Source organism: Boleophthalmus pectinirostris, unplaced genomic scaffold (genome assembly GCF_026225935.1).
Source record: "Boleophthalmus pectinirostris isolate CB_2022bp ecotype Guang Dong unplaced genomic scaffold, ASM2622593v1 HiC_scaffold_9, whole genome shotgun sequence".
Classification (NCBI taxonomy): Eukaryota; Metazoa; Chordata; class Actinopteri; order Gobiiformes; family Gobiidae; genus Boleophthalmus; species Boleophthalmus pectinirostris.
In genome coordinates, this window is record NW_026571541.1 from 17,767,452 (window position 1) to 17,788,678 (window position 21,227).

The 21,227-nt window shown below is 37.0% G+C and overlaps 2 protein-coding genes and 1 long non-coding RNA gene across 4 annotated transcripts; 1 reads left to right on the forward strand and 2 right to left on the reverse strand.

The window, feature by feature from the left end:
* Positions 1 to 458: 458 nt before the first annotated feature.
* Positions 459 to 9,016, reverse strand: tagln (transgelin). Of its 2 annotated transcripts, XM_020926771.2 has the most exons (6): positions 8,857 to 8,952; positions 3,718 to 3,753; positions 2,389 to 2,577; positions 1,772 to 1,943; positions 1,285 to 1,387; positions 459 to 1,196 (listed from the first exon to the last, which is right to left on the reverse strand). In XM_020926771.2, the coding sequence occupies exons 2-6, from the start codon at positions 3,727 to 3,729 to the stop codon at positions 1,058 to 1,060; spliced, it is 615 nt and encodes a 204-aa protein (XP_020782430.1). In that variant the 5' UTR covers positions 3,730 to 3,753; positions 8,857 to 8,952; the 3' UTR covers positions 459 to 1,057. The 2 variants fall into 2 exon arrangements, with proteins under 2 accessions (XP_020782430.1, XP_020782431.1); XM_020926772.2 differs by lacking the exon at positions 3,718 to 3,753 and having other exon boundaries at positions 8,857 to 9,016.
* Positions 9,017 to 11,437: 2,421 nt separating this feature from the next.
* Positions 11,438 to 19,180, reverse strand: si:ch211-11n16.2 (zinc finger FYVE domain-containing protein 1). Its single transcript, XM_020926830.2, has 12 exons — positions 18,962 to 19,180; positions 17,551 to 17,832; positions 17,092 to 17,314; positions 16,240 to 16,457; positions 16,053 to 16,159; positions 15,848 to 15,956; positions 15,642 to 15,739; positions 15,243 to 15,360; positions 14,583 to 14,753; positions 14,111 to 14,303; positions 13,494 to 13,592; positions 11,438 to 13,204 (listed from the first exon to the last, which is right to left on the reverse strand). Exons 1-12 carry the CDS (start codon positions 19,076 to 19,078, stop codon positions 12,972 to 12,974), a joined length of 1,968 nt encoding a protein of 655 aa, XP_020782489.2. The 5' UTR covers positions 19,079 to 19,180; the 3' UTR covers positions 11,438 to 12,971.
* LOC129407222 (uncharacterized) lies at positions 13,096 to 16,964 on the forward strand. Its single transcript, XR_008631459.1, has 3 exons — positions 13,096 to 13,235; positions 14,081 to 14,342; positions 16,873 to 16,964. It is a non-coding gene; the product is annotated as an uncharacterized LOC129407222 (long non-coding RNA).
* Positions 19,181 to 21,227: the final 2,047 nt, after the last annotated feature.

Here is a 21,227-nt window from a genome sequence, read left to right on the forward strand (position 1 = left end):
CTAATGCTAGCTAGCTTGTGACAAATTTTATGTGTAAGAGACGTGATTAACACAATCTGACTAGAAAGAGCTAACTTGAGAAAATTGAGCTTTGGACAGAGTAGTGCCTACAGTTAGCATCACACCCTCGGGGTGAGTTCATGAGCTGCAAAGTATAAATATGAATATTTCATTTGATTTAAAAGTTTCAGATTATTGTTTTGTTAAAGTTTTTTTTTCTAGTATTTTTAGCCAATGTATCTCTAGGGATGTTTTGCACATCTACCTAGTAAACGTAGCCACTTTAATTCTGTGGTAGTTGAAGTAATGCAGATTTTACCTCAGGCTGACCTAGGCTACTTCCTGTTAATCTGTTTAGTATCTGTTTAATCTGTAACTTTACTACTTTGAGTCTACTATAATAAAAAAAAAAAAATCAATTGAAATAGCTATTGAAAAGACATCAAAGACAAGTAGCATTTTCGCAAATCATCATTTAATAAGAAAATGTACAAAAAACAGCGCTCAAACAGCATGCAGAGTTACCGGGAGTTGCATGTATGAACAGTATCTTGAATGCATAATTTTATATGTATAGAGTTTAATTTAAAAACATTAATAAGTTGCGTAATGACAAAGTAATAGTTGTCAGATATGGGAAGCAGATATTTAATTTTAGTATTCAATAGTGCTAGCTAGTACTGGCTTTAGTTAGTTCCTTTTGGCTTTTTGTGCATAGGGTTAAGACTGAAAATACTCAGAAATGCAGTGCAAGATTTAGCATTTATGACCAATGAAAAGAAATGTTGACTTTATATAAATATATGACTTAATCTGTTGCTGTCTAAAATGTTATGCTCATTCAATGTAACAATTAAAATTACATAACTCAATTTTTTTGGTTTTAATAAACATAAATCTTTAGATGCAAAATCATGTCTAATTTATGTTGGCTTTTAAATTTTGGAGTGTAGGAACAATATTTCAATTCAAAACTAGTTGGATAAAAATGCACCAGATTGAAGTGTTTACAGGCGACATTAAACAGGTGGAGGTTTGTATTGTTGTGGAGTGGTGTTTAAAGGATCTGTCTTGGTCGTCCATAGCTCATGCCCTCCTGCGACGCCCCTTTATTTGAGCCCATCTGTAGACCAATCACATTCTTCCCCGCCTTCAGCTGGTCATCGCTGAACTCACGCTTGTTTTCCTGTGCTTTCCTGGAAAAGTGTCAAAAATAAGTGTCAAAAACAAGAACTTATTTTACAGATGGTTTGTATAGTTGCTTTGAGTGTAGTTTAGACCTACTTGAAGAACCAGTTGGGGTCTCCCTTGTATGTGCCCTCTTCTTTGGTTACGGCCAAACTGCCCAAAGCCGACAGGGTTCTCTGGACAGCAGCGAGGTCTTTACCTGAAACCAAAAGCACATTTCAGAATTTGTAATTATAACACATTAAGCACAGAGCTGACGAAATACCATTTTACTAATGCTATTTTTGAATTGTGTTAATCTAGTATTTGAGAGAATATAGTCAGCTGCTGTTAAAGCTTTGTCTAGAATGTTCCACGGTATGTAAATATATCAGGCATTGTTACAATGGGAGCTGGACCGCTTTTTGACAGATCCGACCTGCATCCTTAATGCCATACTCTGGAACATTCCAGACTAAGCAATAATACCTATATGGAAAAGAGCAGGTGGCGAACACTCCACCAAAAAATTGGATTGTGCTTCTTTAAAATAATTTGGACAGTAATTTGCACCGAAAATTTGAACATATTTGGTGCTCCTCACATTCCCAGAGGTCGACGGTCTGGAACATGTCTGTTTTGGTGACTCCATATTTCTCTGCAGCGCTGAGGAACTGCGAGATCTGCTCCATCTGTTTGAAGGCCATGGTCGAGCTCTGGATCTTCTTCACTGGTTTATCTCCAGGAACCAGACTGTTGATCAGCTCACTCAGCACCTGGACAAACACAAGACAGATGCAGATATACAGGAGTAGATTTAGTTTAATCTAACTGAAGAGTATTTTTGATGCTATAATTCCTCCTCTCACATTCAATGCTGAAGTATTGAAAATGTATCCTTGAGTATAAAACTTCAGTTAAAATGTACTCAATTACCAAACTTACTAATACTTAAGCAAAAGTACAAAGTATACATGTAAAAAATACTGCTCAAAGTGTTGTTTACTTAAGTAGCATTTTAGGTCAGTATTTCATTTGAGAAAAAAAAATCAAACCAGGATCAGTTACAGAAATAGTTGTAGTATAGCCATTGTAGTGATAGTAGTTAATTACATTATACTAAAATTTCAAACTCTTTCTGAACTCAGAATTACATTGTTAACATATAACAATATATGATGCAGTTTCAACAGTGTTTGTTTTGGTACAGCCAGTACTCACACATCCGTCCTTGAGCCAGGCCTGGAAGCCCATCTTGCCTGGTTCAGGTTTGCCCACCTCAGTACCACACTGGCGGGAGATCCACTCAACCAGCACCTGCTCCAGGTCCTGGTCATACTTGCTGTCGATCTTGTCCTGCACCTGTCTGCTCAACCCGTATGAGGGGCCCTTGTTTGCCATGCCGACTCCCTGTGAGGTGAGACACAGATTTAGACAATGAAGACAGCATCAGGAATAAAGAAGTGGAGATGCACAGTTTAGCAGTGATTCCAAAACATTTATTAGTATGATGGTGTTATAGATACTGTACTTATTATAACTAGAACTGGGCTTATTATGAAAATATTGACGATATAGTGAATGTTGTGATTTTTATACTATTTATACTATTTAAAGAGCTAATTAAAAAACGAAAATGGAAACCAAATTGTGTTCTAGTTTTTTATTGTAAATTCTCCTTCTAAATAATAAACTGAAAATTCTGAACTTTAGAGAGTAATTTTACAGTCCCTGCACATTTGTCTGATAGTTAAACCTTCACTATTACTTTTCCAGAAAATGATTTGAATAGTTTGGGAATAATTGGGAATCACTGCTGTATAATAGTTATAGAAAGACATGAATAAGGACAACGGGACAACTAAACATTTACAATTTGAAAAAGAGTATTGGCTATGTTAAAACTCCACTCAATAGAAGACCACATCCAATCTGATCACATCTGGTTTAAATAACATATTGTGGTAATTAAGATACGTTCACATGAAGTGTAAACATAGCCAAAGCTACAGATATAAAACAGATACAATGACATTTTCACAGTTATCCTTTTTTTGAACAGTTTTGTAGTAAAAAAATATGTGACATAAACCAAGCAAGCATAGTGTCTAGTATGTACTGTAATTAACCTCCTTTAGAGCTGCCTATAAGCTTGCCAACCAACATATATAAAGTCGAACATTGAGTAAATTTTTCATGCATTGTAAAACCATCTTTAACAGTTTATTTTTATTCATGCATTGTTCCAAAAGCAAGTATAAGCTCTGTAACAGTTTTAGCTTGAAGCACTGTGGTCCCTTTGCACCCCATATATAGAATAACATTGTTAAAGCCAGTCTCCATTGGGGTACATTGTGCGCTCAGCTACAGCCAATAACACATATTTCCCATCCGCTCTCTCTCATTCATCACTCGCAGTCTGTCAGCACATAAGTCTTTGCCAGCAATTTTTTTTTTTTTTTTTTTTTTTTGATTCGTTGCTTTTGTTTTTGCATTTGAGCTCCAGCCAAGAACAAAACCCGCGTCACGCTACTGTCTACACCATACAACCTTTGCAGCCATGTCGAGGTCTTCAACTTCCTGTTCCTAAAGGAGGTCAAATGTCAAAGGTTAAACGCATGTGACCTAGAGGTAAGGTAGGTTATCTTGTGGTTTATGTTGTTTAGTCGTCTATACAGTGATACCTTACAATATGTGATCATCATTACGGTTAACATACTGTGTCAGAAAAGGCTTTATTATTGATCCAACAAAGCTACAATGAATTTGCTTTTTAATCCTTAACCAAACTTAAAGGTGCATGATGTAACTTTTCTGCTGCTTGTCTGAATGAAAATTGTATTGCTTTGTATGGAATGTTCTGCAGCATTAAATGTATCAGTCTCCATGGAAACAAAGAGGAGATGCCACCAAGCCAGCTTCCAAATCAGATCTGTGGAGAGGTGACCCCGCTCACAGTAAGATGTATGTTTTAAAGGTACTTGGGCAATAAAAACACCCATACTTTTAATGAAATAAATAAATGAAATAGAACCATTATGTGGAACATTCCAGACAAAGCAATATCCTCTACATGGTGGCAGACCACCCAGCTGAAGTGCATAGTACTTCTTTAAGAACATCAGAATAAAAGGGAATTTCATTCGCAAGGGCCATTCAAATCCAGGTTTTGTAAGCATTAACCCTGGCCATTCTGAGGATCCTGTATTTATCTTTCTAATCAAAGAAAATGATTTGAAGGTGTTTGAATAGAGCTGAATAGATATTGCAAAATCACACATGGACACTCCCCAAAGTACACATGATGAAACAGGATGAAAAGATTAAATTACTGAACTAGTGAAGACAGGTTTCAGAGCCATTTTATGTTTTTATATTGCAGAATATAGGTGTGTCAATGAATAATGCTATTAAAATGAATAAAAAGAACAGTTAAGTACTTGTATTAGATGCTAGCATTTCTTATTCATGATCTCCAGACTGGAGCAAGAAACAATACAAAACTTGAGTAAACATCCATTTCTTTCCAACCATGCATTTAAATCTAATATAACAATTACTCCAAATATCACGTTTGACTATGCGTATTAAAGCTCTGTAGTTATTACTGGCCACACACAGTAACCACATGTCTGTTTAATATTGTTTACATTGCCTGCAGTGCTTTTCCACAATGCCACGGCAACCACCAGCTCGTACTTACATACCAGCGCAAATGAACTTCCTACACTGGGTTTTGGTCCGTCTCTCCTCTCCTCATCGCTCTTGTTTTTTCATGCGTCACCAGGATAATCATTATTGCATGGTATTTGTTTCTGGTATGCCAACTCTTTTTTCCATCTGGTCCATAAAAAATCTACTTGCAACCACAAATTCAAAAAGTGATGGTCTGAACTCAGTGCCCTTTAGTGGACATTTGAACAGGATATTGCTTCTCATCAGATACATATGACGCTGTATTTTTAGACATTATCATATTTCTCTGCTGTATTCACAGATATATGCATATCCCGGGACTTTTTGTTATGTTTGGGACCAAGCCCAGATCAAATAAGTCAGGATTATGTCAAGCGGACTTCAGAGCTGTCTGTCTGGAAACATTATTCACCTGATATGTGTAAACAGGGCAGAGTATGGTAAACCACTTAGAAATAGAGGACATTAAATCCATAGGTTACTGTTCTGCGTGGAAAAGCACACTGTGAAACTTTCTGTTAGAAGGCCTGCCACTTGCTTGTCTCCAAGGAGATGTTTATGCTGTACGTCCAAAATTCCAAAGTATGGCATTAAAATGTTCAATCTTCATAGAAACAAGCAGGAAACCCCACCAGGGCAATTTACAGGTGAGATCCATGGAGAGGTGACCCCACTCAGGTTATGAATACATTAAGGTTTTCCACCATAATCAAATAAATGCATCTTATATATGTGTAATACCATATTTTGAAACATTACAGGCAAACAATAGCATCTCCATGGTAGCGGACCCCTAACCCGAAAAGTTACTGAGTGTACCTTTAACCTTGCATTCATTCATTACAGTTCTTTTCATTGCCAAATTAATAAAAATGGCTTGGTAGAGTCAGTAGATTTTGGACCCTCATTCTAAAATCTTACTTGGTTACAATGTGAACAGTTAGAAAATAGAAATGTAATGACACTTCTATCAAAATTGTGTTTGCCTTGGTATTGTGCTGTGTGTGGTTTGGCATGTAAGCTTTAGTCCAGATGCCCCGCCTCCACTAAGCTGTTATTACTTTACCAGGAATGTTTCAGTATGGCATTGAACTTATCTATCTTTCATTTATTCAATTACAGCTCTATGGCTATCTTTACTTAAAACACCTGATAAAATATGGATTGTTAAAGTGAGTGGGATTAAATTTAATATGGAACATTGCAAGCAAAGCAATAACATTTCTATGGAGAAATTCAGGTTGCATACCCACCAGAAAAGTTACATAGAGGAACAAAGGTATAGGGGCAATATATTTAAACGTACTTTGAGTTCAGTGTGTTTGTTCTACCCATTCATTATTGTACATTACCAGTAACAAGCTTAAGATACTGTACTTAGCACTTCTTTGTCCCACTATATCTCACTAAACCCAAGCTATACAGCCCTGTAAAGAACACACAAGTCCCTGACCCAGGCTCAAAGTCATGTTTAATAGTCATGACTTCATTTGTCTCCATTCGTCTCTGTGGCTGTGTTATGGGTATGTTGTGCTATTGCCATGGTAAAGACTCCAGAACAGGAAGCTGCACAGTCCCGGTTGTGGTAGATCTGGCTGCATAAAGGGCGGCCCCATGCTAGTTTGCTTTAGATAATCTTAGCCATTACATAACAGAGTATAAAAGAGTATGGAGAAATCATTGAGGTTTGGTAAAGACACTGTGACAGTATTTTGTTGCTAAATGTTAAAGTTGTGACAACCAATTTCACCCAGCCTAAATGAGATACAATGTTTACTTGATAATCTTTTACAATCTCTTATCTGTAATTCTAATTACACTGTGAATTCCACTTTGAAATAAATAAATGACCAACTTAAATTGACATAACCATATCAACATTTAACAGGACATAAAGTTTAACTATGCAGCTTTTCTGGTAGGAGGTTCTGCCACCTGTGTCCAAGATGTCACATCTTTATCTGGCATGTTCTACAGCATAGCATTAACTGATCTATCTTGGATTTTTTGTTATTCAAATACATGTGATTTGACTTGTCTAAACGATTATAAATAACTTTAATGCTTTACTGTGGAACATTCCAGGAAAAGCAGTAGGTGCCAGACTCTCCATCAAAGAAGTTACATAGTAAATTTTTAACATGATCAAAACATTGCAGGCAAGGACCATCTGAACTTTTTTATTTTAGAGTAAATGACAAAACATCTTAAATTGGAAATATGTTCTTTTCGACCATTTTAGTTTTTGGTGTGTTTTGCTAATCTTTAAATATAGCTTCAAGTCGGTTAAAATCAGAGAATCTATGCCTGCTTCACTCTAAATGAACGTGAATGAGTTAAACTGGCACATATTTCTAACACTGGTCTAAGTAATGTACCTTAGCATGTTTTCCATTAATTTTATGACCTACACAGTTGGATACCAGTTGCCAGCTGAAATCTCCAATGAAACGGTTGCCATTTTCCATATGAGCTGAACCAGGCCTGTTTGAACCTGCTGCCAAAACCATGTCAAACTTTATGGCTTCTGTGTCTTTGAGTTCATGGACGTTTGAGTGTAGATAATGCAGATATAAAGTTTCTATAACACAACATGCTATGGTTAATTTCACAAACATATTGAATTACAAACTATTGGCAGGCAGTGGTGGAATTTTGTCACTTAAGTAAAAGTACAGATGCTAGAGAAAAAGATACTCAAGTAAAAGTATCACATAAAAGAATCTACTTAAGTAAAAGTATTAAAGTACCATTTTAAATTTTACAGTAAAAGTATGTTGTACAGTTTTTGAAATCTAAGAAAGCTTCAAATGTAATGATTTTGATAAGGATTTGTGCTGAATGAATTATATTTTTGTTTGCTCAAACTAATGTGTTAAAAATAAACCCATAGGTCTTTTTGACTGGTCTCAAACAATTTTAAAAAAGTAAAAAAGTAGAAGTATACTTTTCAGTTGTGTTAAAAAATGTCTTGGAATAGAAAGAAGAGATACCCTCTCTCAAATGTAATGAAGCAAAAGTAAAAAGTATACAATTTAAAATGTACTTAAATAAAATACAGATGTCTACATGTTTTACTTAAGTACAGTATTTTACTACTTTTACTTTGTTACTTTCTCCCACTGTTGGCAGGTTCCACTTGAATGAAAAGTCTCCCTGACCCAGGGCCAAAGTGGAGAGTGATTTGACTGTGCAAATATGAAACAGCTACTACATGTACTGAGAGACATGTTACAGCTGAATTTAACTTCATTTGAATATATAAACTCTACTTTGGCTGCTTGCCCCTGCTGTCTATGAGTTTTACATTTCCAAAAACACAATAATACATTCCTATTAATCAGTAAAAACGATTTTAAAACATATTCTATTTAATATTATTGTTTGTAGATGCATGTTTGACACTTTTTACTTTTTTTACATTATACTTTTATATACTTAGTAGAAGAACATTAGTAGTAGCAGCAGCAACACATAGACATTTTCACATCTAGGGGTTTCAGCTTCCTGTTATTCTCAGTTTTGAGGAAATCAAAAGGTATGTTTTGTTTTAGATTGATAATCACCATGGCAACAGTTTTTCAACAGTTTTTCATCTTTCTGAAACCCATAGATTTGTTCGCATTTGCTTTAAATAGCTATAAATGTTAGAAATACTACTCAGTTCTTATATATATATATATCCACCCTATGTACTGTAATTTGGCACTTAATCAGGTATTGATGTTAAGTACTTACAGTTCAATGATTTTTTTTTTTTTTTACCTTCTTATGTTTTTAAAAATCAATCCTGAGCATGTTTCTAAAAAGTAAATTAAAATTGAAAAGGAGTTCCTATCCAGACAGAATATAAAAACAGTATTTAACCAAAACTTTTAGCAAAAACTGTTTTTGTTTTTTTAACAAAAGCTAGTTTTCAAAGACTAAAACTAAATTATTAGCCACAAAAATTCAAACATTTGTTATACACATATAGATGAATTATATACTCACTGTTTGTAGGAATGGGACTTGAGTGCAATAGGTGCAGACTGATGCTGGACTGAGAGCAGCTCTTTGCCTGGCAGGAACCTCCCTCTTAAAAACACCGCCTTAAAAAGACCAGATCAGGGCACGATGACTTCACTTAGGATCCTAGGAGGGAGGGAAGGAGCTAGGAGCTAGGTGTTAGTGTATGAGGGTAGCTGGAAAATAGGAAACTACAGCCTTAAATGGGCATGGCCTTTCAGCAGCTCCCTCTCTCTCTCCTCGCTCTGTGTGTTTAAAATCTACTGCAGTTGGAAGCCTTATTTGGGTAGAGCCAGTCACATTTGACAGTCTGGTTGTGTTGGTGTGGTGAGAGGGAATTCTCCAAATAGTTTTCAGGGAGTTGCTACTTTGTCCGGCTGCATAGAGGCGGTCTACGGAGGAGACAGGCAGACAGAGAAATCATTATTCATGCGCTAAAGTCCATGTATGTCCCGGAGGAGGGAGAATAGATTGTGGAAGTGAGATGACCACACAGTGTAATGAACATAACATTTAAAGGTTATAGCTTACACAAAATTGATTCTTGTTAGATTTAAGCTATGTTAGAATGTTATTACTTCCTTAAAAACATTCCTCAAGTTGTGCTTTGTTTCATTTACGCATATTTGAGTAATCCTGAATTATTAGTCTGTCTACATCTCCAGAGCTCAAAATGATCCTTTCCAACTCGTGATGCCATGTAGTCGTAGTTTTCAAGTTAACAGTTATTTTTGACCTTTAGATCAGAGATTGGCAATTCCAGGGCTGAAAACATCCAAATGATTCTAGTGAAGGTGTATAGAGTTTAAAAACATAATGGAGCACTTCCTGTATTACCACATGACATCACAGTGTTTCTGTTTGAGAGAAAAACTCAGACAGATTAAATATGCAGGGTTCGTGTATTAAACTTGTGTGAAGGAAACAAAACACAACTCTGGGTATGTTTTTGCTGAGGAAACAACATTATAACATAGATCAGAAAATAATGTAATATGGGCCCTTTAAAATACAGAGGCTACTTAGCAAGGGTTCATATAATTAGCCAGAGAAGTCTAGACATCAGTTCTTAAACTATTCATGTAAAGATTTAACCTACTCGTCAAAGAGATGTTATTGCAATGTCTGGAATGTTCCACAGTATGTATAAACGAAGAATGTAGCCTTTATCAGGACTAATCCTCATCTGATGGAATTAAAATAATAGAAGAAAAAAAAAGGTTCACTGTGTAAATTTTCCACAAGATTGCATCGAGGTTATTTAGGACCATTATTTAAAAGAACCAGGTGATGCCACCAGGTCAAGTTACAGGTCAGATCTGTGGAGAGGCAACCCCACTTGCACTATGCATGTTTTTCAGTGAATTTCTTAGCACTTAGCACACTTGTAAATCAATAAATGCCATACTGTGGAACATTCAAGGTAACACAATATGGAGACAAGCAGGTGACCAACTCTGCAACGAAAAAGTTACAAAAAAGAAACTGCTGAGATTTTAAGTCCACCAAAAACAAGACCTGGGCAAAACCAAGACTGATCTAAACCAGAATTAAACCAGGACTGCAGGTCTGGATTAAATCTAATCAGGAGTACAAAAATGCCTTAGTATTATTACATGTCCAAAACCCACAGATGGGGACTCACATTCACTTCTGTTCAATAGCTTATAGCGATTAAAATTATGGCAAAAAATTATTACAATATATGGTACAGGAGAGTTCCCCAATGGCAACTAAGAACATAATGGAAACAGATGTTATAATTAGGGGGAAAAAGTAAAAATGAAAACCCTATAGGAAAGAGTCTTGCTGTTTATTCACACCTTACTGTAGCAATAACTGTCCCATTGTGAGTGAAATTGTCCAGACCTCTATAAAACAGGTCTGGTACTTAAGCTTAACACATTATGTAATTTCTAATAGCCAATAAAACACAATGTAAAGTGCAGGTGGGTACAACTGGGAACTCAAGGGGTCACAATAGGGACTTATGAATTGAGGTGTTCAAACATGTACAAAAATATGTATAAATAAAGTGTTTCAGACCATTTACATGTAAATACTGTTGAAATCTATGGAGCAGAGTAAACCCTCCACCAAAAATGTTTTATAAAGCATCTTTAAAGGTGCTATATTGTGAAAAATCGACTCTTGTGAGCTTTAAGCCATGTTATAATGTTGTTACCTCATCACAAACATACCTGGAGTTGTGCTTTACTTCATTCACACATTTGAGTAACCCTTTGTATTAGTTTGTCTGCATCTTCAAAATGCTCTGTTCCACCTTGTGATGTCATGAAGCGGTCATTTTCAGTTTAACTGCTACCTTTTACTTTTAGTTCAGTAGACTGGTAATTAGACACATGACATCACATGGTGGAACAGTGTTTTCTGTTTGAGAGAAGGGATGCAGGGATTGTGTGTTAAACATGTGAGAATGATGCAAAACGCACCTTTAAGTATGTTTGAGATGAGGAAACAACATTGTAGCACAGATCAGAAAAAAGCATAATATGGCCCTTTGGGCACCAGTGACCAACAGTTTACAAATAGAACCACACAGGAACCAGTTATAGATGGATTTATTGAACTGAACCCCATTTTGAAACAAAACATTTCAAAATACTCTGTAAATAAAAAAGTCAATTAAAAAATCCAGTTCAGGTAATAAAAGTGCAATTCTAAAACTCACTTCCTCTTAAAAGAAATTTTAATTGTATAAGTGATACAGATCAAATTGCAGTTGTAATCCTTTAAGACTACCATTATATTAGTGAAACCACAGATAGAGCCTGCTCCATTGAATAACCTAGAGAACAGTGTGCATGTATTTGATTACACTGGAATGTGTAGAGCTAAATATTTTCTGTTTAAACCAAGGTTGTAATAAAGCATTCTGAATAAAAACAACCTTTGTGGCCAGAGAAATTCAAAATTATTAAAAAGGCACAGTATTTGCAGCTCAAGTCTTTCTGATGTATAATCCTATGTATACGGATGTAATCATGTTGATGGAAAAAGCAACAGCACCACCTACCTCTATGAGTAAATTACACAGGTTGGCTATTGTTTTTTTTATATCCTGTAAATAAAAGCAGGAAGTATAAGGCCACAATGATGTCACATGTCCTGCTCAGTGATTGGTTGGTTTCTAGCATTACAAATCTTAAAATTCAGACCAGCTGCATACAACTCAAATAAAATGATTTAAGTAAAATGATGTAAGTGTTTGAAATTGACCCACACTAAATACATGATAAAAATACACACAGTTGTGTCTCTAAATAATTGTCAAACCTTCCATACATTGGTCAAATTAACTATCTGTATATATTAGCAGAGTTAGCATAGAGAAGTGAGATTATTTATGCATATTAAAAGACTACCATGTGTACTGCCAACTTCGTATTAAGAAGACAGTGAAGAGTTTATGCATGTATCAGACTTGAACTGAGTCTAGTTGTTATAGTTAATCCCTTATACTCGCTTTTGATAGTCCATTGCAGTAAAGGCCACTGCTGGATTGTGCAAAAGAACTATTACACCCATGCTAAAAAGTCCTTCCTATTAATATGTTGATCAAACAAAGACTTATTTCCTTTAGTGGTTTTCTGTTAAATGTGCACTATGTAACTTTTTCTGTAAAGAGGTCACAACCTGCTTGTCTCCATGGATTTGTAACTGCTATGCCAAGAATGTTCCACAATATGGTGTGGAAGATGGATAACGGAAACAAGCAGGTGATGCTACCAGGCCAAGTTACAGGCCATATCTGTGGAGAGGCAACCCCATTCACAGTTAGAATATATGTTTTTGAAGTTGTTTTTTAAAAAAAACACCCGTAATAAAATAAAAGCAAAATATTCAAGTTTAATGCCATGATGAGGAACATTTCAGGCAAAGCAAAAACAGTTCCATGGCGGCCAGAAAAGCTGCATAGTGCACCTTTAATAATCAGTAAAATTTCTCATAATCCAGTTGTAGATTTAGTTCATTGTGTTCTTTCATTGATTCTTGCTACACTGTCAGTTCCCGTGTTTCACACTCTGTCCAGGGAAGACTGACTATACTTTAAAACCATTATGTCTCCCTCTCTTTCCTCACAGAGCTTCGGGGCGCGCGTGGCAGTTATCGCAGACTCTGACGGGGTGGTCCCAGCCTCGAGACGGGACAGGTTTGAAGTGGGTAGAGCAGGGACCGCACACTCCCTGCCCGCATGCCCTGCAGTGGTGCTTGGACATGATCGGGGTGAACACTTTGGAGCATTGGTGACACTGTGTGATGTCAGCGTCCGGGACCCAGTAGTCAGGACGTGCTACCTCTTTCACAAAACCTAGATGAAAGAAATTATAATAAAAGTTAATGTAAGTTAAGGAAGTTAATATAGAAATTACAATTACAAAACAGAAATACATTTCAATTCCTCTGCTCTTGATTTGTTATAAATTGGCAAAATACCATAAGACACCACACGAGGGAGCTAAAAAGCAATTTATGAATTTCCTTAGACGTATGCTTGTTAATGAAAGTTCTATCAATAGATTCCTATGTAGTATATTTGACAAAAGAAGAGAATAGATATAAAAGAATAGTTATAAAAATGAGTGATACATGTTACTCACACAGAGGGTAATCCACAGCTGTAGAGACCATGTCGAGAGTGGACTGAGCCACTTCTGTGACTCTGCGTGCGATCAGACCCCGAGGCTCCACCTTACACACTGGACACAGACAGAGAGGAATAGCAATACTGTTTAGGGCTGGGCAATATGGTTGAACATTTTTATCACAAAATAAAAGAAAAAAATGTGATAATGAAAACTGACAACATACCTAAAGCTGCTTAAAGGTAGCATTTATATTATCTTGTTTCAATCCAGTTTATTTAGAGCTATGGTTATCTCTGCTTCCAGTCCTCACGTCTTGACTCATTCGTTATTAGAGTCTGCGTAGTCTCCACTGTCAATGTTTAAGACGCTCTAGGCTTTAGCAGTACTTAGCCACAATCTCTGTCTGCTGAATAGCTAATACTGGGGCGTTTACAGAAATGTTTATTAATGCATATTTTTCCCATTCAAATATACTAACAAAAAAATCCCTTCACAACTGCAGTTATATCAAATTTCATATCAACCCCAAATATCACAATATATCACCAGCGATATGATAAGACCCTAATACTATTTACTTTATATTTATTCATTTACAGAAGATGCATGAAAAATAATTGTGCTCTGACCCTGGCTGCTGGTGTCGGCGGGCCCTCCCTGTCTGTAGCAGGACTGGCAGACCCGCACTGGCCCGCTGCCCCACCCTCGCTCTGGGACGGGCATCCTGTGGCTGGAGCAAGGGTGACAGAAACCCTCTCCACACGAGCGACAGTGGTGCTTCCTCTCCAGCTCCTCAAACACTTTCTGGCAGCCGTGACAAGCCTGAGGATCAACAAAACAGAGTGGATAGTAAACCAAAAGGTAAACATTTAAGACTTTATAATCACTATCACTAATATTACCATGAAATAAGTAGCAAATTTAAAAAATGTATGGGTTAAAGTAGAGTCAGAAAAGAACTAACAAAATTGTGTTATAAATTATGAACTGTATATGTATGGTTGGATGACAGTGCTCAGCAGAAACTTAAATATATGCCAATGTCTATAATACTACATTACTAGCAAATTGATTACTTTCATTGATAGAAGAGTATCTTACAGTGATGTCGTTGTTGGGTCTCCAGTAGGGCGGCGCCACCTGGTCTGTGAGCCAGGCGGTGACGGCTTTAGTGGGACCTGTGCTGTACTCAGACACAGACTGGATCACAAAGTTCATCCCGTCCAGAACCCTCTGAGCTGCATTCTGATGGTTTGTCAGAAATGTGTCGGTCTGAAGCAGAAACAATAAAATTTGTAAATGAATCACAGTAAATTGGCAAAGAGGGTAGACCACCTGTCCCTCTTTTGGTCATTTAGGCCCCTGTTTCTGTCCCACTTATTTATAGAATGCCCCATGTTTTCATTGATGCCACATGAACTGTCTAAAAAAGGAAATTTACAAAGAAAACATGATAAAAGAAAAATCTGCATTTTGGGGTGTTACCATCTTTCAGGCTTGTAATATGTTGGCAAATATACCAATAACTCTGTGTGACTTATTGCCAAAAAAGAAAGTCATATAGTGTTACTGCAGTTATTATCTGGATAAATTTCCTGAGTTTTAGCCGATTCAATTTAAAGAACAACTGACTAATCTCTAATTTAAAGATGAATGTAAATTGTGTAGTCTTGTTAACCTTAATAATCTTACCAGTACTTGGTTTTGCTCTGGCTGGTTCAGTGTTAAGAGATACAAGTCAAACACAGATCTTTGACTCACCCCCTCCCACACGTGTTTGACCTCTGACCGGACTACTCCACTCTCTGGGTCCTGATTTCCCATCCAGTACTGTCTGCTCCGATAGATCACTCCACAGCTCGCACACTCCAGCACATAACTGAAAATATAGAGAAAGGGTTGACAAGTTTTCTTGGGTAGGTTTAGAATGATCTTGAGCTTTATCAGAACTAGTACAAAGTATAGGTACATGATATAATACATTATTTAATTATTTATTATAATGCTATTATTTTAATCAGAGGCTTTAAAAGTATCTAGCTGAATCCTTAGTATCAAAATCAAGTTTGATATATTGAAATATTACATTGTGACAGTAGTACTATGAAAACTTTGATGATAACATAAGATTAATATACATAAGATATTAATATTACATACCCTGACCAGGCATACTTGGCCAGTCCAAACCATGGATTGTCACTCGATGCTGAGGTTTTCGGCACTACAATTACCTCTCTGCCTGCTTCATAGCATCTCTAAAAGAGGACAAATAATAAAAAGATAACAACATCAACACATTATACCACGTTTAGTTTTGAGAGAGAGAATAAATACATTTCAAATATCTCCGTGCTCTGGCTCACCTTACAGATGAGGACCTTGTTGTTGAACTGGTGGGCGTACTGACACAGTCCATCTGCCATGTGAGGGACCCGGTCTCGCAAATGGTTCATCCCGTTTTTACACCGAATACTAAAGGATAGGAGTGACAAATATGATAACATTAATAATTATGCCTTTAACTGCATAATTATGGGATTATATAGACTACGTATATATAAAACCTACTTGCAGCTAAGGCAAACAGCAGAGCAAGTGAAGTACTCATCAGGAAAGAACGAATACAAGGTCATTTTTTCATCAGAGAGCTCTCCACAGAAACGCTCGCTCAAGGCCTGCACATATTCAGAAAAACAACATTATAAAAACTGATTTCAAAATGGTAATAATTTCCGTCTTAGCATAAAGCACTTACTTGCAGAGCCCGAAACACGATCCCAGGCTGCCGAGGGGAGCGAGTGTGCGTGTTTTTCACTTGTTGAGTCACAGCTTCCAGTAGTCTGCTGTAGTCTGTAGGGGGCGCTATCGTCTGAGTGCCCACATACTGCACTGAACTAAAGGCCTCAGTGCCCAAACCCAAGTCATGAAAACGCTTCTGGAGCAGTGTGTCGGCGTGACCAGGCACTGTGGAGTCTAAAACCAAAGACAATGGAGAGAAGTCTACATGATGTATTGAGCACACATACTTTAGATGGAGGCTTTGCCAAAACTTCAGCTAAAGACTAAACATGGGCTAAATTTATGACTATTATGACTACTAACCGTACTGTAATATTTTTTAATTTGATTGAATGGGTTCAGACATTTTTTTCATTGAGGTTAAACAGATTTCAGCTTTTGACAAATAGATATAGTGTAAGGCTACATTTAAAAATATTGGGCTAATTGGATTTTAAGAATTGTTTAAGAAGCACTAACTTTTCTAGTGAGTGGTCCACCACTTACTCTCCCCCTTTAAGATGTTATTAGTTTATCTGGAATAAGCCAAAGTATAGCATTAAATGTATGTGTTGCATGAATTATTATTTATTTATTTTACTCTCCACAGAGTAACTTGGTCCGATGGCATCACCTGCATGTCTCCATGACAAGCAACCAAGACAACTTTACCAAGCAAAGCAATATCACCTTCTGGCAGACCCAAAATTTACAAAGTATTAAAGTATGCTGTGAATTACGACTTTCAGTTTTATACTGTGTGTTACAATATGCAGCTACACACTCCTGGAGACTAATAAACTTTCTCTCATTCCAGAGTCTTTCCTACCATGTCCGAGTAGTTGTGTGTGCGTGGTCTCCTGAAACACGATGGCGGCCGGTCCCAGACAGGACAGGGGCACATCAAGTCCACAACGGCTGGACAGGGCTCTCAGTTCTGGTGTGAAGTGTTTGAGGTAGGCCCCTGACGCACTGCTCAGGAACTGGAACATGTCATTGTGAAGACGCTCAGCCCGAGTTCGGTAAACCACAATATCTGATACTGCCAGTACCTGGGGAAAAAAAACATTGCATCTATACAGAGGAACACACAAAAAAGCATTTCTGAGTATTTCCAATGCCACAGTTTTTTGGTTGCCCCTAGGCCAAATAAGTACACCATTTAAAATAAGTTCTCTCTTAAGGCATTAAGTAAATTGTCATTGGCAGGAATCTCCCACAAAACTAACTAGTATGCATGCTTACCACTGAACACCACATATATAAACTAACTCCATCTTTTGTTTACCTTTAGCAGAAGCCTCATCCTTTGGTTCTGGTTGACAGCTGCTCCCAGCAGCCCCTCTGTGTCCAGAGCTACCAGATTGAGGGCTGGGTCGAAGGCAGCCCACACACCCACAGTGCAGGAGCTGGGAGACTTGGAGGTGAGAAACACACTTCTGCCTCCAAACAGGATGTGGTTCAGTGTGTGGGATTTGCCATCTCCAGTGTTCCCAAAGATTGACAGTACTTTAACTCCTGGCACATCTCCACAGCCCAGTCTGTCCAAAAACTGAGACTCATCTCGGACCTACAGAAGAAAAAAAGAGGTAGTATAAAGACATGTTAGTTCATTTGCAATAATGTGTACACCAATGCATGTCTACTAAATTTGTGACAAAATCTCTCTATAATTCTACTGCAGTCAGTGACATATTTACTTAGTGTTACTTTTGGGTTAGGACCTGTAGCCACCAATCAAGGGACATGTTGTGTTCTTATTATTATTAATATTCTTCCTTATTCTTTATGTGACTACTTCCTTTTTTATTTATGGGATGACTTGTTATTATAAGTATCCTATGCTATATGTGAGAAATTAATTTGATTAATGAAAAAAAAAACATTAAAAACAGACTAAACCCATATCTACAACGTATGGTATAATTTTAATGTTTACCCAAAGCATCAGTACTACTCAGATGCAATGCTTGGTCTATCTTAATCGAAAATCTAAATTTACTTGAAACAAACTTGACAACAGCTGTAAAGTTCTGTGATCATTTTACATGAACAGTAACAATGAGACTCGATTCCCAGCCGCTAGAACAGGTTGCGTTCAGGGAGCTAACCTTACAGTGCATAATACATGGGTAGATCCTTATGTGCGTTATTGTCGTGTGGACTTTGCGCCATGACAAAACAACTCAATTAAGTACTGTAGCGTTCTGGGTCAGCTGGGGATGACTCATGAGGGACTTTCCCAATAAGAAACCTGCTATAATCTCTCAACCAATAGATTTAGACATTGTTGGAGGCCACGTTCCTTAATGTTCGTGTGTTGTTAGAACATTTTGCACCAAAAACATATAACAAAGACAGATATGAATTAAAACTTTACAAAGCAAGTAAATGCGGCGTCCATTTCCACACAGTCTAACATTTTATGCAAGTGACGAAACTCAAAGGTAGAGCTTAAGATACTAGCATAGCGTGGTGCATCATAACATTAGAGGGATGCTAGAGTTTCTTTGCTAGACTGCCTTATAATTGTTCTATTTACAAGAAATTTGCACATGGGTTTAAATGTGGCTTGCACATGTGTTGATAAATCGTCTTTGTTCGAAAACACTGGTATTGTTGTCTTAGCTGTCAACGCCTGAGAGCTAATGCAAATTGTTAGCATCCTTAGCTTAGCATCGGTAGCTAGCTCACTGTACCTGGAGGTTTTCTTGATCGTCCACCAAAAGAAAGCTTCCGTCGCCGCCTAATCTCTCCTCGGGCTTCAGTGGGATGACAGACAGGCTCTCCATCTCCTTCATAAGAATATCGGACATCCTGATTAGGTGATTATGGCATATTTGTGAAGGAGGACGGGAAATCGAAAGTTTAACATGACTCCTGTCTGTCAATCACAACAACAGCGCGTGGAGCGGCGCGTGGGAGGAGCGAGGGCACGTATAGAATGACGCAGCACGTTTTTGCCTCCTAGTGGTGAAACAGCGCTACTCCCTGGTCAAAAGAGGTAACACGATTTTTTTTTTTTTTTTAGGTAGGATTTATTACTTTGAGCTTCACAAGACATAGTTAGCAGTAGCATGTAGTTGTGGTGGAGGGTTTGTCACCTTCTATCCATGGCTTGGATGTTTCACACAGTATGGCAACTATTTGTTATCACCATGGACATAAGCAGGAGATGCCTCTAGGCCAGGGGTGAGCAATTATTTTTTCTATGGGGCCACATGAGAAACAGAAAATATTGTGGTGGGCCGGGCCAAAATGTTTAACTAAATTCTGCATATTATTTGTATTTCTTTATAAAAAGCAGTAAATAGCATTATTTTGACAAGCTCATAAGACTGGTAAGAGTATATGTTATGAGTAAGCAATGAAAAAGTTACATTGTCTGAAATGTCATTTTAAAAAGACACCTCTAAAATAAAAGCAATGCAGTTTTAGTGCATGCATGAGGTAAAATTTTAAAAAATGTTTATTTTGTAATTCCAAATAAGCTTATATAGGCCAGTCAGAGTCAACCAAAGGGCTGTATGTGGCTTGGGAACTGTACAGACTTGTATGCCCAGGTCTGCTCTAGGCCTAGTTAAAATCTGTGGAGAGGCGACCTCACCAGGCATGTTTTCACAGTATATATCTGCTAATATGAGTTGGTATATCAGCTAAAATTGAATTAATGCAAATAACCAAGTTGAATACATACTGTGAAACTTTCCAAGCAAAGCAATCACATCTCCAGGGAGACATGTAGGTGGGGAATCTTCCACCTGAAATATTACAACACAGATATTACAACACAGTGCAGCTTTAATCAGCTGTAGACAATAAAGTGTTAAGTGCCAAATCTTATAAATTACTTCTCTTTTATTTTTCTTACATTACCATAGAGTTGATGCATCCCATATGTTACATCATCAGCAATTAGAGGCAGGAAAAAAGGGACTAGAGACATATAGGGCTATTAAGCTCAAATCACAGTAACATTTCAAAACCAGAAAACTGTCATGTATACACTGAGTTTTTTATTGTTGTAGGAAGACTGACATGTTAGAGCTCTTTGCTAATGTTCATTAAATATTTGTTAGTGTAGATCTATAAATATCACATGTCACTGAATGGCTTTGGAGTGGCGCCACGGCTGCTGCATGTCAAAGAGAGGACTCACTATAGGGATACTTTGATTCATCTTACACAGAGCAAGCCTCATATTGTGCTGCCTTACTCAGCTGTCTGTCAAAAGCTATAGGTAGAAATTTCCTTCCTATGAAGCTGTGTAGACCAAAATATACATACACACATTTATAGTGCATAGTTAGTGAATGCTTTAAGAAAAATATCTTTGAGCTTGAGCTTTATGTGCCAAAATTGTTGAAAGGGTTATCCGCTTGGCAGTAGATCAGTGGTTTCCAAATTGTTTGATTGCTTGACTAAATTTTATTCTAAGAAACCAACCATATTTAAGCTATACTGGTAAAATCACACATCCACTACTCAAAGGTTTTCATTGCAGTGCTCTATACATACATGTTTGCTATATATTTAAATGCACACCCAAAATCTGATTATTATCTGATTTCTGGAACTATCAAATTAATGAAATGTAAACATCTGCTGTGTAATCTGATTCTTTTTGTTCACACCTGTAGTGGTTTTGACAAAATAATATAATAAAGCCAACTAATGCAACAAAGACAAGAATGAAAGAAAAAATGATTCAAATTTTAAATAAGAAAAATGTTATCGAATTAATGAGTTATCTACTGACTCTTTGACTTTTACTGGCCATGTAACCTATAGTTGTCTTCTTTGCCAAAACACTACACAGACTTTGCCTTTGTGTTTTTTGTTGGCAGAAGTAATTTACTACTGAGAGTACAATACAGTAGAGATAAAATGGAAACTGGATTAAAAAAAAAAAAAAGATTGAAAGTACATTTTTGCTGCTGATGAGTACTCCACATAGTCGCCTTT